Source organism: Coenobita brevimanus, chromosome 68, assembly GCF_032717465.1.
Source record: "Coenobita brevimanus isolate Jiangsu-jjx chromosome 68, ASM3271746v2, whole genome shotgun sequence".
NCBI classification, from domain to species: Eukaryota; Metazoa; Arthropoda; class Malacostraca; order Decapoda; family Coenobitidae; genus Coenobita; species Coenobita brevimanus.
In genome coordinates this window covers 455001-472754 of record NC_137021.1, presented here as the reverse complement: position 1 = coordinate 472754, position 17754 = coordinate 455001, and the positions used below count along the sequence as shown (strand labels likewise).

At 43.5% G+C, this 17754-nt stretch overlaps 2 protein-coding genes across 2 annotated transcripts in view; one reads left to right on the top strand and one right to left on the bottom strand.

Moving 5' to 3' along the window:
* Positions 1-1245: 1245 nt before the first annotated feature.
* Positions 1246-13860, top strand: LOC145405754 (uncharacterized). Its single transcript, XM_080276984.1, has 8 exons — positions 1246-1682; positions 4884-5031; positions 6254-6330; positions 6630-6778; positions 9430-9534; positions 10784-10965; positions 11294-12549; positions 12983-13860. Exons 1-8 carry the CDS (start codon positions 1625-1627, stop codon positions 13735-13737), a joined length of 2730 nt encoding a protein of 909 aa, XP_080133110.1. The 5' UTR covers positions 1246-1624; the 3' UTR covers positions 13738-13860.
* Positions 13861-16911: 3051 nt separating this feature from the next.
* Positions 16912-17754, bottom strand: part of LOC145405792 (dual specificity phosphatase 29-like) — a 4557-nt gene continuing 3714 nt past the window's right edge. The window contains exons 6-7 of the mRNA XM_080277027.1: positions 17333-17641; positions 16912-16973 (exon numbers count right to left, since the gene is read on the bottom strand). Coding sequence (XP_080133153.1) covers positions 16912-16973; positions 17333-17641 — 371 coding nt within the window. The remainder of the gene's footprint in view (positions 16974-17332; positions 17642-17754) is intronic.

Sequence of the window (17754 nt, the reverse complement as noted above, 5' to 3'; positions counted from 1 at the left end):
TTATACCAAACGTCCCTCATCTCACTCCCTCTTCCCCCGAAGGATGGTGGTGGACTGCAGTTCAAGGGCAACTTCAGCCTGTAGTTCACCGGGTTCACATTCAGATAAGCCTGGGGTTCCAATTACCACCGCCACCATCACCACCACCACCATCACCACCATCACCACCACCACCATCATCACCACCACTACTACCACCACCATCATCACCACCATCACCACCACCATCATCACCACCACTACCACCACCACTACTGCTACTACTACTACTACTACTACTACTTTTTCTCCTCCTCCTCCTCCTCCTTTTACTACTACTACTACTTCTACCACCCCTTCCATGCAAGATATCTCCACAATGCAGAAAATCGTCTAAAAGTTGAAAAATACACCAATAAATACGTCACTAGATTGGTGGGGATAATATTTATGTGCTGGGGGAGGATATTGTTTTGCTTAGCCATTATACAGGTTAAAAGGTCTGGGTGGAGGAAGCTATGAGAGGAATTAAGAGACCTGATTATTTTGTCTTTTTCTCCCTCCTTAGGACGTGCCTCGGAATGCGCGACCTTAAGTATGCCTCCCTCCCCTTCCTCTCTCTCTGTCTCCGTCTCTGTCTCTGTCTGTCTGTCTGTCTGTCTGTCTCTGTCATAGTTCACCGTGTGATTTCTTCCAATTACGCTAAAATTAGAAACAATCTGGGAATTGTGTTCAAAATAGGAATGAACTGAATTTAAGGGTCTCAACTAAATTAGAAAATATAAATCTCCCTCTTCTCATAATACTAACGGTCCCTTCCATCTTCCTTTCCAGAGTTAATCAGGACCCCGGCATCTTCCAGGAAAAAGCACATTAACTTGAGTGGTTCGGTACGTAAATTACTCGACATGTTTGGGGTGACCATCCAGTGATTGACAACACAATGACCATAACCAGCGGTCTGAACTCAGCACTGCGGCAACTCATTTGGAACTCTGGCAAATTTGCACACCAGATGCACACTCTGGCTGCCCCAATGAAGAAGTTGTACCGTCAATTTATTGCTTCAAGAGCTGAAAAGAGTTATTAAGGAGCCAGGTAAAAAATACGGCAAAAGTTAGGATCATCCAAACTCGAAATTGTCGTCCAAATATGACTTCTCGTCCTTTGAAACTCGGAGAACTTTTTAAATTATATGCTCATTCGGCCACCAATGGAGGAGTTTCATGGTAAATTATCTTCGGCTGACGTAATAGGAAACTGACAGGAGAGGCTTTTAGAATGATGATCTTCCACTTAAAAATCGTGCCTCTTCGCCAAAACTTTGACAATTATATGAATCAATGCACACTCGGGCAGCAATGGAAACGTTTCATTACGCATTAGCTTCTCCTAAGGCTGAGGGAGATAAGTGAGAAGCCGGAAAAAAAAAAAAAAGGATGAAATGAAAATGGTCCATTCTCCATCACATTCAAAGCAGTGCATTCCCGTCAACTCTAAGTCTTATGGAAACTCTTTCAACTTTATGAATTGAACAAACTCTCGAGGACCTATGAAGATGTTAATTAAGAAATCAGCTTCGACGGCTGGAGGAGGACACTGAGGAGGCGGGAGACGTCTGGAGATATTTCATCCATTCCCAACAATGGCTTCCTGCCGACTCTTCGCCTCTCTCCTCCTCAGCCTGACCACCGCCTCCCCAGGTAGGCGTTGTTGATTACCTTGTCTTTGGTGTTTATTGATTATAGCCCTGTTGTCAAGAGATGCCTTCAGGCGGTCACACCGACATATAACAGGGCGATTCCGCTGTTCCATTACACAAATGTCCCTCACTTTCCTCCTTATCTCCTGCCAGGGGGATGCTGGACTGCAGAAGGGCAACTTCAGCCTGCAATCCACCGAGTTCATGTTCAGCTGAGCCTGAGGCCTCAATAACAAAAATGACAAACGATTGTAATGATTTAATGGCTCTTGTCCTGGAATGGTTAATGAAGACTATATCTAACTTTAATAGTTCGAAATGTATCTTAAAATATATGAAAATATATAAGAAATATATTTCTTGTAGAATATTCCAACACTATGACGTCAAAACAGAATGCTAAAGAGGCTCCTGACCTGAAGCTAACACGGTCCTGGCAGCTGTGTTTATGCCTTTGTTTGAGTCGTGTTAGATAAGTGTGCCTCTTGGCTTATGCATGGGCGTTCCCAGAAAGTGGCCGAGTTACGTAAAGTGTTATTTAGTTTGGGGGCTGAGAGACTTCCCCTTTTCCCCTCCCTGCGCCTCTCCTTCCCCTCCCCTTTCTTCCCCCTCCGCCCCCTTTCTTTCTCCCCCATCTACCCATTCTCTGTCTTCCCCCCCCCCTTTCCCTCCTCTTTTCTGCCTGCCATTCTTCACCCTTTCTGCCTTCTTAGCCCTCTCCGTCCCCCTCTTCCCCCTTCGCCCCCTCTGCCCTCCATCTGCCCCCCCCCTTTGCCTTCTCTTCCCTCCTGCCCCCCCCTCCATATCCCCTTCCTCCTACCCTCACCATAAAATGCAATTACGATTGAGTGTAAACTATTGAATCCTCGATTTTGTTTATTTATGTATTTATTTATTTAATGGCTGTAATTTCAATCCCTTCAGTACGAGAAGTCTTACTGATTTCTGAATAAACCATACACTGTCAACTTTTACTTGAAGAAGAGGACAGAATGACGGAAAGAAACTAAGAAAACACAGTACATCTCCATCCAATAATATGCAGGCAAGAATTTCGTAAATATAGAAATTGATAAACAAAATTTCTCCCCTTTCAATGCGAGAGGCGTCTTGTATGACGAATTAAATCGTTGGTAAATCCCTTCTGACAAGATAATGATCACCATTAACGAGGAATTAAAAGCTGTCTAAGTTGAGTTCACGAAATTTATTATAATTTATCACACTCAGAATCAATGAACCACGCACAAAAACCCTCACTCCATTACAAGCAGCCGCCATTATTAAACTAGGCGCCATTATTAAATTCTTGACTACCAGAAATTCACGTATGCTTTATGCTTTCTAAGGCCTCGTCATTTTAGTCGGCTTGGTGGAAATTACAGTGTGTGTGTGTGTGTGTGTGTGTGTGTGTGTGTGTGTGTGTGTGTGTGTGTGTGTGTGTGTGTGTGTGTGTGTGTGTGTGTGTGTGTGTGTGCGTGTGTACAAAATAATCAGCCTTTAACCAGATTTGGTGGAGAGGTAAGAAGGGAGTAATATTGTTCTCCATAAGCCCCTTTGATCTCATATCGCATATTCAGCTTTATGTTCACTACCTAGTGCTGGAGAAGGGCGCCTTCGTGTAGTGGCACTGCTTGGTTATATTTACGGCCCTCGGTTCCCTCCTTATCCCCCAAAAGGAGGATGGTGAATTGCAGGAGGACAACTTAAGCCTGCAGTTCACTGGATTCACATTTCACAAGAACCCGGGGTTACAACTAGGTTACTACTACTACTACTACTACTACTACCACCACCACTACTACTACTGCTGCTACTACCACTACTACTACTACCACCACCACTACTACTAATGGTATTTCTCGCTACCTTCATACGATTTTCTTCAGCTTCGGAATGTAGCGGTAAAAGAGGTTCATGAAAGCTGTATCTAACTAATACAGTTCAAAAACTCACTCCTAAGCTCAATAAAGCGTCTAGAAGCAGCAAAAATAGAACTGAGGATGCGTTAATGGAGTGAAGGAGTTAATTTCTTCAGTCCGGTCATGTATAGTTTTGTTTTATTCATGCTACCAACGGACGATTTTTTGTATAGCATTTGGGAGATTTTTCATCCTGGAGGGATTTAAATGCAGCTTCCCTTAACCGCCTCAGTATGAAAGGACATTCCTAAGCTGAATGATATCGTGTTGTGGTTGCAGGAATGTGATGTAAAAATACGCCATCGAAGCGAAAGAGTTTACCTTTTCAGCACTGTGTTCTTACTCCTACTTTTTTTCTTTTCCAGCGCAGTGGTGACCTCCAGTACAGACGGCGTCACCATTAACCTCCTAAACTTTTAAGGACGTCTGTTTTGCTTTGGCTATCTTCAGAAGATTTTCTGTAATCCTAGAAATGGCTAACAGTGTTTGGGTTGGAAACAGACCCTACTACCCCTTATGGTACTGAATATCTGTCATCGGCAGCCTTTTTTATTCAAGCTATGAGTCTGTGTCGCTGAAATGATTAGTTAATTGCATTTCCTTGCTGAATGGTGTACCAGTGCACGTGGCAGTACGGTTGATTATTTGGTTTTTGTACTGAAGGCATTCCACCACGCTCTGATGTACCGCCATTAACATTTATTAAACCACATACCATCAGACGTTACACTATACCACATTAAGCTCCTGCACACACATTACACTACACCACACCACATCACACTGCTCCCCAATGCATCTACAGCCATTTTACCACACAAAGGGTAAGGGGTTTTAGTTAATTGCCTCCGTCAATAAAGTTGCAGGAGGTTATGTATTCACCTATGTTTGTTTGTTTGTCCAATCGATATCTCCAAAAGTTCTTAATGAATTTCAGTGAAATTTGTGAAAAGGCGAGCCATGGGCCAAAATAGAACTGATTAAATTTTGGGGCGGATCCAGATCCTATGTATTCCACACAATATCTCCACGGATCTGGATCCGGATCCTCTTTAATGGCAATGGCATTGGCGAAGGTATGCGCTACCCGACCTTTCTGGTTGCATATTGTTTCACCTTTCATAATATTTATGTCATCTAGGAGCATCAACAGAAAGAGTAGTAGTAGTAGTAGTAGTAGAGATAGAAATAATGTGATGATAATGACAACGACGCTAATGGTAACGATGATGATGATTAAGACCAGTGGTGATGATGATGATGATGATGAACACTTACAGCTGGAGTGGCGGGTGATGAGGGCAGGTCTAAGGTGTACAGTCTGCAGCGTGGTGTGTGGACGCGACCATCCACCCGTGTGTACATTAGCTATGACATACAGACTGGCCTACCACCGTCCACACACCTCTCAGTTTGCTACAGGATCAGGTAAGCAGCAGTAGCAGCAGCGGCAGTAGTAGTAATGCTAATAGTAGTAGAAACAGTAGTAGTAGTAGTAGTAGTGGTTGTGGTAGTAGTAGTAGTAGTTGTTGTTGTTGCTGTTGTTGTAACAGTAGTTGTGGTGGTACACCTTTCTGTCTGTTACAGGATTAGGTAAGTATTAGTTGTCCCATGCAGTGAACTGATGTTCCCTGCGACAGACAGCGCCTCAACAGAGCGAGGAGCGGGAAAGAGTGTGAGGGTTTGGTTCCTGAATGGAGTCTGCTTTTGCGTCAATGGTTATATGGTTATCACCCTGCTTTGTAAATGGTTTTCTGGATTACAGGAAACCATTTGCCTGGTCACTCGAGGTAGGGTCACCTAAAGGCAGCACTACATCGAGTGAATGGATGTTGGTCGCCCCCACTTACCACTTCTTACAAGCATAGCGATGGGTTAAAGACAGGGACATTAGAGATGACAGATAAAAGAAAAATAACTTTAGTAACAAAGTTGAAACCTAGGGATGGTGTGTGAGGATGAAGCAGATAGAGGTGAAGGGATAAATAACTAGGGCAATAGACTGGCAACCCAGAGGTAGGTGAGGGAAGGTATGCAGCGACCATACTGAACACCTGCGATAACAGAATGGTGAGCCAGAGATGGAGTGAGGACCTGGCAGACATTGGATAACCTGAAACTTTGACGAATGCGCAGTGAACGGACATATGATGATGATGATGATGATGATGATGATGATGACACTGTGGCCGACTTCAGACACGTAAAGCATTCATATGACATTTGACAACAGACCACAGCAGTGATTTCTTGAGCTGCACTTCTCTATTCCCACCAACCTCTCTCTCTCTCTCTCTCTCTCTCTCTCTCTCTCTCTCAAAATTCATGTCTTTGTGGATCTTTCACACCCTGAAACAATAATCCTGGAGCAAAGAAGAAACCGAAAACTACTGCTACTACTACTACTGCTACTAGGACTGCTGCTGCTGCTGCAACTACTGCTACAACTAGTGCTGATGCTGCTACTACTGGTAGTACTACTACCACTGCTATTACTGTTACTACTACTACTACTACTACTAATGATAATAATAATTATAATAATAAAAATTATAGTAGCAGCATTAGAAGTAGTAACAACACAGCCAACAACAATCTACAATCTACAACAACCACCAGTCTACCCCTAACACACGATCTCTTCCAACAGAGTAGAGAAGTTCGTCGACCACACCGTACATCTTTCCTACGCCACCAGTGACAAGAATCCAAACGCTCTCCTGTTCTGTAAGTTATCGGACTGATCACCTCTCATTTTATCTCATATTTTTTTTATAGTAATTCCTTATAATTTTCACTTTTTTTGCTATGAGCGGAACTTTCATTATAAAATATTAATAAAAAATGTTTGCATTAAAGTTTGTTATATAGAAAAACCAGATGCGTTTAAGGTGTATTTGTTTTTTTGGAAGTGGTTTTCCCTTTTTAGATTTAAAATAATAATCGCATGCCTCTGATGGAGTTTCTCTGACTGTCCGTTTATCCATCTATCTATCTATCGATCTATCATCCTCCCTCTCCTCCAGACAACGTAGCAACAGAGATGGTCGCCTTTGTCAACAACATGCAGAGGAACTTGACCATTGAGACACCCCTAGACATCCTGCCGGAGACGTGGAACCATTTCTGTCACGTCATTACACCACAGGAGTACACTATTTATTGGCAGGGCAAGGTAAGCTCTCTCTCTCTCTCTCTCTCTCTCTCTCTCTCTCTCTCTCTCTCTCTCTCCGTGGAACCACCTCTGTTACGTATTATGTAACAAAACTCTGAACACCAAGTTTTTTTTTTTTTTTTTTTTTTTTTAAGGAACTTTGCACAGACAGCCAAAGTCTTGTACAGTAACTGATAATCCGAGTTCGATCCAGAGTGGTATCCTCAGAGGGAGTGTTTTGGACAATACACCTGCAGCACCTTCCCTTAGGGGTGGCCGACTGCCTAGGGTTTTGCAAGCATTCCCCGACTACATTTATATTTATTACTGTTTGTGTGTGTGTGTGTGTGTGTGTGTGTGTGTGTGTGTGTGTGTGTGTGTGTGTGTGTTAATGACCCTCACACAGTTGGTTGGCGTTAATCTCTAGCCTCCTTCGCATTCGCGTGTACTGACAGCTGTATAACTCTTGCTCCTCAGTCGTGGTAGGTGGTGGCGACCATCATCCACTCACTTGATGTTGTGCTGCCTACTTCTTCCTAAGGTGACTTTACATTGAGTAATAAGCCGAATGGTTTCCTGTAATCCGAAAAACTACTTACAATATGGGGTGGTGATCATATAACCAAATAACGGGGGATGTGGAGCCTCCTGTGGTGCCCCTCTTAACTGGACAGAGACGCAAATGTTGCATCCACCCGGGAACCAAACCTCCACACTCTTCCCTGCGCCTCGCCGTGGCGAGGTGCTGTCATTTGTCAAGGATCATCGATTTACTGCACGGGATTGCCCAGCAAGGACGATTGCTTGGCTAGGGATGATGGGCCTGTTCGGCCAGACAAATGGGTGTTACTCTACTAAACCTACTACTACTACTACTCGTATTGACAGGTGTGTAATACCTGCGTCATATTAGGTCGTATCCGGATGCTTTCCAAGAAGGACTCGACCCACTGAGTTCTGGTTAACACGATAAAAAATGAGGAAGTAAAGCGCTTGTGAATTATTCCCTTCAAGTTTCGAGTATGTTTGTGGGTGTGTGGGCGTTGAGTGGTCGATTGTGTGGTCTAACCTGTTACTGACACACACACACACACACACACACACACACACACACACACACACACACACACACACACACACTACATACAAACATTATCCTTCACCCCCTCACACGCACACATTCATTATTCGTAAATAAATAAACGATTGAATGCTAATTTAACAAGTAAAAGAATAGGGAACATTACAAGCCTTACTCAGTCCCGTGAATATATAAGTAGGTAAGAACAATTACGAGTAGATAAGAACACACTCACCCACTTACACTCACACCCACATCGACCTTCATCTCCCATCAGCAACATCACCTTCACTCTCCGGATGATACAAAGTTTCTTTTCCCTTTACCCCTGTTCACTCAGCAGTATGGGGATCTGGACAGAACATAAAACATTGCGGATCGTATTCTAGGGGAAGACTAGAACTTAGCATAAACTACTTGTCTGCGTTAATAACTCTCGTGCATTATAGCTAGGCATCAGTCTAAGCTTTCTTGATCTCAGTGCTGAATCCGCCCATTGGAAACAAACTTTGTCCACCGATCTGACCGGCTGAACGATGACATTTCAGCCGAAGAGCCCTGTAGGTGGGTTCCGAGAATGTAACATTATGGTGCGATCCTGTTAAAATATCGTCCAGTGCCATTATCGCTCCAGGCTACGTTCACTTTTACTCAGTAGTTCCTTTGCTCATATGACACTTGGAATTTTTGAATCGAGGTTGGTTACTCGAGTGGTTCATTAATTTTAAAAAGTCGTTCATTCTATCTCTACAAGGACACTATTTTTTAAGCTGTTTCCAGACAATTATTTACTTTTGGATAGACTTTACGAGCTTCAAGGGTTAGACAGAGCCTTAATCAACTCCTTCCAAACTACAGTTGAATAAAAATCGTAAAAAAAAAAAAAAGTCCATTTGTATCAAGAGTAAAATGTAATGGCATCAGAACGAGTGGGTTGCGTTTTGGAAGTCTTTATTTCATACTACCGAGACCACGAAGTTATGAAACGAAACTGCAGTTTATTTTATTATTGCTCGTTAGTTTAGCAAGGCTTCTGTGAGTTCTGACTTTTGGCGATGTTTCCAAACGATGTAAAGGGACTGATAGCCTAAGGGAAGAAACATTCGCTAAAAAATTGTTGATTAGAAAATTCTTGCGACGTCCTGACAGTTTCTAGACAATTTAAACGAATTATATGAATTGGTTTAGGAAGATATAATTAAGGTGCTTTTGACAATGTAAAAAAAAAATATATATATATATATATATGGATAATAAATACAAAAGGTTCGCCAATGTTTCTCTAAAAGATCTGAACGAATTATGTGTATTAGATTACAAAGATCTCAATTGGCTTAGTTTTTTTTTTTTTTTTTTTTTTTTGAGATGTAAACGAAATATTGATCATGATTCTTTCGTCAGTTCTGTCAGATGAGTCAGTGGGCACAGACTTAGCTACGTAACATTTCATTTTCACATTTTTATAAGAAAGGGAGAGAGAGAGAGAGAGAGAGAGAGAGAATGTGTGTGTGTATGTGTGTGTGTGTGTGTGTGTGTGTGTGTGTGTGTGTGTGTGTGTGTGTGTTATTTTCATCCCTTTCTACACCTGCAGAAAATCGGTGGCGGAGGAGGTGTATCGCTGGACTTCCCCATCAACGGTACACTTATACTAGGCCAGGAGCAGGACACACTGGCGGGAGAATTCGCACGCTCACAGGTACGTAACTCCCTGCATCCTGTACTTAGGTAGACTGTGCACTTAAGTAGACTGCGCACTTAGCCCCGTATTCTCGTCGCTTAATGAGGTCCTCTAGCACCTCTTATTTAGCGATTTATTTTTGGATACGGCCTGTTAGTTTAATTTTGTACGTTACTGATGAAGTGTATGGCGATATTAGAATGACTTTGATAACAAAGAAGATAGAAGGAAGGAAGGAATAATGAAGAACTAGCCAAGCCATAATAGCCTATGACTACATGGCACTGTAGAAGACGAGGGAAAATAAAGGCTGGAAGAAGCACGGAAATATCAGAAGAGAGGTGGGACAGAACGACAGGAGAGGAGAGTAAGGAGCAAAAGACTGGAGACCAAAAGGCCCTTTTTAGTCTCCTCTTAAGACAACCAAGGATACTGGGGAAGTATTCTATAGCCCGTCCCCAAGGGTAATAACAAAGAAGAGGATAACGAGGTGTAATAAGTAAACACAAATCGCTTAGGAAAAGGTGTTAGGGAGCTTCCTTAACCTACGAGAATACGGACCTAAGCCACTCTGTTTTAGGTTATATGTGAATCTTGAGAAACGTTGGTGATTAACTCCCATTGTAGATAATTCACCCTCTATCATGGAGTTGAAGTCCAGTGCATCTACCAGGTTACCACAGCAATATATCTTATGTGCTACCCTAGATACTTATTTACCTACCAGCCTCCAGAGGGTGAATGGATAGGGTACCGGTGCCAAGTATGTCAGCTGCCCACACCCCTGGCGCTATCGGGACGGCTGATACGCAACTAGGAAGGCCAACCACTCGGCCACCTAATCGGTCTGGTCACACGTTCAGAACTGCATTAAAAAAAAAAAAAATAGCTATCATAAAACCCCAGTTTCCTGTAAGTGTGTGTGTGTGTGTGTGTGTGTGTGTGTGTGTGTGTGTGTGTGGTACCAGGAAGTGTAGGTGTATTGTGTATTAATATGCGATGGATGACTTTGAGGAAATCCTGTGGCAATAATGCTTTATAGGACGTGGGTAGGCTGGTTAGGGATGGTTAGTGGTGGGATTTCTCTCTCTCTCTCTCTCTCTCTCTCTCTCTCTCTCTCTGACAGCTGCGAAGGTGAAGGTAGGGACTGAAGGGGTTTCTACCATTTATTATACTTCTCCACGATAATATACTTTGTAAATACTTCTCCAGGGGTAGATCCTTTGTAAATACTTCTTCACGTTAAAATCTTGTATAAATACTTCAGGTGCTACACGGGGATATCACCCAAGTTAACTTCTGGGCCCGTGAGTTGTCCGCTGGTGAGGTGGAGGAGTTGGCGGGATGTCAGAGTGTGATGCAGGGTGACGTCTTCTCTCTCGATGCTGCTGATGTTACTAGTGTTGGTCACATCCCTGTGGCTGACGTCGCTCACCAGAATCTGTGCAGGTGATTAGTGTTTTTCGATACTTTAATCCAAGAACCATAAGCCTACCAGTACTGTTGCTAAATATCTCATGTTAGTTCTAATAATACAGATATAAAACATGAAATCCTTGGCACAGAAATGTTTCTATGTATGGTATAATTTAGTCACGTACTGTATATTTTCCCTAAATTTAGTTAATATAATTCATCATGCAATTTATTATAGTAGTCTGATATATCGCTGTCATAGAATAAGAAGTATTTCACAGTTAAGCTTTTAGGCTTCTACTCTGAAGTTATATGAGACTGACATGAGCAAACAGGCTGAGTGTGGCATGCCGCTGCCCAGGTCAGCACCGCACTACCTGGTGCTGCCTGAACGACGCAGTGTGGTGGCTGCGTTGGCCCAGTGCCGCCTGCTGGACGCACAGATGGCGGTACCTGCGACTGATGCGGACAACCGGCAGCTGCTGCGTGCCATGCAACCGTACCTCGCGTCATGCAGCGGCACACCGTGGAAGCTGTGGCTGGGGGTGAGTGACACCAGACAGGAGGGCGTGTGGACCTCTTTCGCTACCGGCACTGAGACACCTTATAGTAACTTCGTGCCACCCTTCCCATATGGTGGGTCTTTGGACAACTGTGCTGCGCTCTTCTCTGACGGCACGTGGGGTGACGCCAAATGTAGCATCAAGAAGTGCAGCGCATGTGAAATAAACCCAGCAAACTTCCTGCGTCTGCGTGGTTTGTGCTTTGAGGACGAGCACCACAGTAGGTTCCGTGCATCAGGTCACGTTGACGATCGACCTTTGTTCCGTGGGTTCTATGACTTGCTTATAGCATGGAACAAAACACAGTCGCGGTGGCTACTCAAGAACATCCATAACATTACTCTGGCCACCATGACACCCTCCAGCTTAGAAGAGTACCCACTAGGGCTGCGAACGTGGAGCGTGGAGAGCTTACTGTGTGGTGCTCACCCGGGGGAGAAACTGGAACTCAGTCTGTCCCCGTGTTCCACTAAGCGTCACTTCATGTGTCGCTCTGGCCAATGTATTGTTCACCGCCACCGCTGCAACATGAAGTACGAGTGTGAAGATGGCACTGACGAGGACGATTGCAACATGGTTAACCTGCAGAGGGGGTACCGCAGACACCTCACACCGTCGGGCCGTGGGGGATTCAACAGGGCAGGGGTGTTAGCTGGTGGTGGAAGTGACGACATCCTTGGTCCTGTCGACGAAAAACTTGATCCTGCCAACGATGAAGGTGAGGTCCAAACGAAAGACACTACTAACAACTCGCCTTTGATCCTGACCCCGGCCATGACAGTGACCCAGATTACTGCAGTTGATGATACAGACATGGCGGTCACGGCGGAGCTTCGCATCACCCTCACCTGGACCGACGACCGCTTGGCCTTCAGTCACCTGGCAGGGGTGGGGCGGGGGGCGGTGTTGAGCCAGGAGGACGTCAGCAAGATCTGGGTGCCACAATACGGGCTGCAGCAGCTGAAAGGCGGGCGAGGTGAGGTGATGCAGCAGAGTGTCAAAGTGGACACGGCCAACAACCCAACACCGCCAAATTTCAACACCATCAAGATGGGTAAGTTGTCCATAACAGTTTCTATACTTTTTGCTTACACAGTGCGCTACACTATTGTCAAAATTGCTCAGTTTTTGCCACGCAGTGATAACCTGTAATAATATTACCTAAGAAAACAGTTTGATAATATTAGAACACAACTCTGAACTTTTTCTGGTTAATGTCAGAAGATGTTATGTGGTGTACCTTAGGAGTAGCTTAACGTCCCCTGGAGATTAAAGACTAGAAATGTTGCGAGCTGAAGTGGGCTTTAAATTGTGCTTTAATGAGTACGAGGTAACAATTTCACGTACAATGCATAACTAGTAATAACACTGAGTCTGTAAGCTTTGAAACTAAAGCCTACACATTCCATTTAGGTATAGCAAATACAATTATAGCGATGGTAATGATGAGGACGATGCTATACCTGTCTCTCCCTCTGTGTGGACAGACCTGGTGTACCCCGGAAAACACAACGCACTTAGCCTGACAACGGAGCACCTGGCCACCTTCACCTGCCCCCACCGTCATTATACCCACCCCTTCACCCTGCACCGCTGCCCTTTCACCATCGTCCTCCCCCACACGTACAAGGACCGGGTGCGCTTCGATCCCTTGAAGGAGGTGGTGTTTAGTGGCCCGAGGGAGGTGGGGCACTTTTCCATGATTCAGGTCAGCCCGGGTCAAGCTTCGGAGGGCCAGTTCAGCGTACAGGTGGAGCTGCAACATCACGGCATCTCTCTCCTCCTGTCCCTTTTCATCCCGACGTTATTCCTGTTGGGAATAAGTTGGGCTAGCTTCTTCGTGGTGTGGGAGGCCATGCTAGTAAGGATTGTGCTGTCCCTGGGCACCCTCCTACTTCTGTATACCCTGAGGCTGCTCCCCCTAGCTCTTTCCATACACCCCACACCCTCCATCACACTTATAGACGTCTGGAACTTCTTCGCCGTGGTGGTTCTGTCTATAAACACACTGGTTCACATCCTGGTTCCCCAGCCGCCCAACGACGACCCCAACCTCAAACTGAAGCCGCTGTTCGTGGCTCCTGCGGGCAACAGTGGGGTGGTGATAAGGAGGGAGTCGGAGGAGGTGCGACCATGTTCACCGCGAATAGTGTTGGCCTACAGGACCCTTATACTACCATCAGCCCTTATAGCCTTCAATATAACCTTCTGGCTCCTCATACTTACCAGACAGCCTTGGTAGCGTGTTTTCAGCGGTGTTAATCATCTATCTGCAGACTCAAAAGGTGTGTATTATAATCCATTCCAAATTAACATTACTCTCGGCCACTACACATTCTCATTCTCACTTGCCCATACTCCCTACTTCTGATTTAGTCGCCTGTAACTACAGTCCATTCTAAATTAGAATTATAGTTACAGGTGAATGAGCTAGAGAGGGGGTATGAGCAGGTGCGGAAGGGTTGTTTTATGTTCGCGTGTAATTCCATTGCAGAATAGACATTATGTCCACGTAAACCAGGGGGTACAACTACAGTATGGTCTCTGTAGATATGGGACAACTTCTGGCTGTGATCTGTATGACTGTCTAATCTCAAACAAAATTAGGAAATCCACATAAGACTTCCAGTCACTAATATAGAAAGTTTGTTTTCATCTGACTTTACCTGGCCACTCACATAGTTTGAACACCAAGTCGTGACTGCATGATTTTCGATGAATCTTACAGTAGCTTCGGGGTAGGAATGAGTCTCCTTGGCCAGTAGTCAAATCCATCTTTGGCCAGCACCTGAGATGGATGGGATTGGGGATCTTCATCGGGTGAGATCAAATGCACTTTAGTATTCCATGTTTTTTAAACCATGAATACGAAGCACAAAATTTCCGTATGTTCAAAATGGTACGATGGATGGTAGATACAGTAATGTGAAAAAAATTGTCCCAATCCTTTACTGTACCATTTGATCAAGAGTTCGTTGACACTTCCCTGCCGACTGTGGCGATATCTTTATGGGATGTCAATATAAAGCATGCAGCAAAACAGAATGAGAGGGAAGGATACTCTCTGACGTTCAGAGAGGAAAAAGTTGTATGAAAGGCAGAACACAGTGCTGGCAGTGGATAATTGCCAGCGAACTTTTGCTTGTGACAGCAGCCTCTCCTGTACCCTCCAGCTTGTCTTCCTTCTGCTCACAGTCACTACCATCACTATCTCTTTTGCCTGACGTGGCGTCCTGTCAGGGATGACCCCGACCAAATGGCCTCCCATCATTTTTGGGCCTGGATTCACAAATTTGATCTTTTCTTTGCCGTAAGTCATTTATTTTCGCAGGAAGCAAAAGGGAAATGTATAATATTACCACGCCTCTTGTTCGTCTTGGAAAAACGGAGCTCAAAAATGTCTCAAGTTATTTTGGTTTGTAGGAAACAAGGAGAGGGGAGTACATCATCTTCCCCGTCTTTTGTTCATCCTGCAAAAATAGATCTTTAGTTACGAGAAAAAAATATCGTAAGCCATTTTTCCCATCAAGAAGGGTAAGGAGAGGGAGAGTAGAACCTTTTCATGTTCCTCTTTCTTCCTTCAGGAAAAAAAAAAATGTCTTAGTTACGACTGGGAATCGATCTTATACCTTTCAAACAGATGACTTATTTTTCAGTTTATTCAAGCTGTCTCCAGACATTATTATTATTATTATTATTATTATTATTATTAGTTCAAGGGACACGTCTGGAGTGGAACGTGTTAAATACAGACTTCATTAGTTCCATCATCATTGATTGTCCTTTCTGACGTGAATGACTTCGTGTGGAGGTGACGAAGTAAAATGAAAAATAGGTCTTAGCAGAGAAGGGGTTAAATTTGTTGTGAATCCGGGCCCTCCCACTCAACATCGACCCACGCTCATATACTCCATTATCATACTCCACTCGAATTATTATAAGCACTTCCACTTCCATTATTATTATTGATGTTAAATGTGCCATATTAACTACATTACGGAAGAGAGACAGGAAAGGTTTATTCATATGTCACTCTATTACCATACACTTATCTATGTGTCTGTGTACAGTGTAGGGCTAAAGCAGTGTATATCAGCCAATATTGTTTTTGTTGTTGTTGTTGTTTTTTTTACTCACTCCATTTGAATTAATGAGAAACCGGGACAGGACGATAACGATGTTGATGATGATGATGATGATAACGATGATGATGATGATGATGTAGCCTATTTAGTATCCGAAGGCTTGAATGATGAGTGTAAAGACGTTTAAGTGGTTTATCTGGGTACTCTTGGTGATATTTCCTCCTTGCTTTTGCGTTTTTGCAATATCCCACTCCATTTACAACAACGGGAAATCACTTTGTGATGATGATAAGGATGATGATGATGATGATAATGGTGATTTTTATTAAAGATGGCCTTTTCACAGTGATCTAGAAGTGTTCTCACAACTTTCTTATTTTAATCATTACATTAGTAAATATATAAATATTTAAATATATTTACAAAACTGTATATATAAATAAATATATGGAATAAAAATAAATATGAATATACAAGTACTTTATATATTTTTTATTTAACACGACTGTTGATCCAAGCGACACTTTACTACTCCTTCCTTCTTCTCTCTTTTCGTTTCCTTTCACCTTACCTCTCACTTATTCCTCTTCCTCCTTCTCATCCCTGTCAACCGAAAGGAATATGGTAGACAGCAAGAAAATGGCAGCTTCAGCCTGCAGTCCACCGGGTTCAATTTCAGATAAGCCTGGAATCACAACAATCAGCAACAACCAAAGCAACACACAGCTAAAAATGCTGAGTTGTCATGTAATAAATTGCAACAACAACGGTGAAACTTAACAATACACTGAATACACAAAACTTTGACCTATTAAAATAGAAAATAGCTTAAGCATAAACATTTATGATAGAAGTTGTATAACCTTTAGAGCGCACGCGCGCATGTGTGTGTGTGTGTGTGTGTGTGTGTGTGTGTGTGTATACCAATAATAATCCATGTTACTCCTGCTTAAATAAATAACTATGTATACATGAGCATATAACTCAGCTAGATTACCTTACCCTACACACAATCAAATAGTACCTCAAAACAATCGCCATTTTCCTTTATCTTCAACATTTTCTCGTCCACATAGCCACAGCAACTCTCAGACGTCATCTTTTCCAACTCGTTCATCCTGGGATCCCATTTATAAACTCTCGTAAGCTCAAGTGCATAAAATCGTTTGTGTATTATTTTGTCTTCACGTTTGCAGCTGCCAAACACTTCATGGCCAAAATGAGCGAAAAAATTGTCATTGTGAGAAAATACGAAAAAGAAATTGGCTGTCATAATAGGGAAGTTTTATGGAAAGTTTGTTTATCCTGAAACTGGCTAGCTTTCATTATATTTACGACTTCTGACTTTCCCTTCCTTCCTCCCTCATCCACATGGTGTAGGTGTAGATGTAGCCTATATGTGGATTTAGAGGTAGATGTGAAGGTAAGCGTAGATGTAGATGCAGATGCAGACGTAGATATAAATGTTACTGTAGCTGTACATACGCTGTAGATATAGATGTCGGCGTAAATGTAAAATGTAGACGTAGATTAGATGTAAATATAAGTTCTGAGTTATCGTCCTCTCATCAGGAGCTCCTGAAGTCGTCTTTTGAATATACTCCTTCTCGTGGTTTGCTCCTATAGGGTTTCATTTATTATTCTATCTTTTTTCCCCCATAGTTTTCTTTACCCTTCCACTTTAGTCCATATCGTCCCCGCTCGAGCTCAGCACACAGCTACTCTCACTCTCACTGTCACTGTCACACTCACTCTCACTGTCACTCTCACTCCCGCTCTCACTCTCAGTCTCTTCTACACTCGTCTCGGACTCTTCCTCTGACTCCTCCTTAGACTCTTCTTTTTCTTCCTCTTCATCCTCCTCCTCCTCCTCCTCCTCAGACTCCTCTTCTTCCTCCTCAGATTCACTTCCCTTCTTGTTACATGTCTCATCCCCCGCCTCAGACTCCGACTCCGACTCCGAAGACTCGTTGCGCATTTTTTCCAGCCGGGCACGGAAGAGGTTAAGGTCCAGATCAGCCAGTTGTTGCAGGAACCCGTTGTTGGGACGCACCTCTCGGTCTGGAAAGAAAAAGATTCGTTTAGTACCTGATATTAACCCTTTCAGTTCCACGACATTTTTACCTCCGTCATCGAAGTAGGGCAGAGGGCATGCATACACCCATGTCTGTGCC

What these genes read in the sequence shown, in the direction of transcription:
- LOC145405754 (XM_080276984.1), top strand. Translation starts at nt 1,625, where the DNA reads ATGGCTTCCTGCCGACTCTTCGCCTCTCTCCTCCTCAGCCTGACCACC. An exon ending in TCAGTTTGCTACAGGATCAG is followed by an intron (nt 5,032 to 6,253) that starts GTAAGCAGCAGT and finishes CTCTTCCAACAG; the next exon opens with AGTAGAGAAGTTCGTCGACC. An exon ending in CTATTTATTGGCAGGGCAAG is followed by an intron (nt 6,779 to 9,429) that starts GTAAGCTCTCTC and finishes CTACACCTGCAG; the next exon opens with AAAATCGGTGGCGGAGGAGG.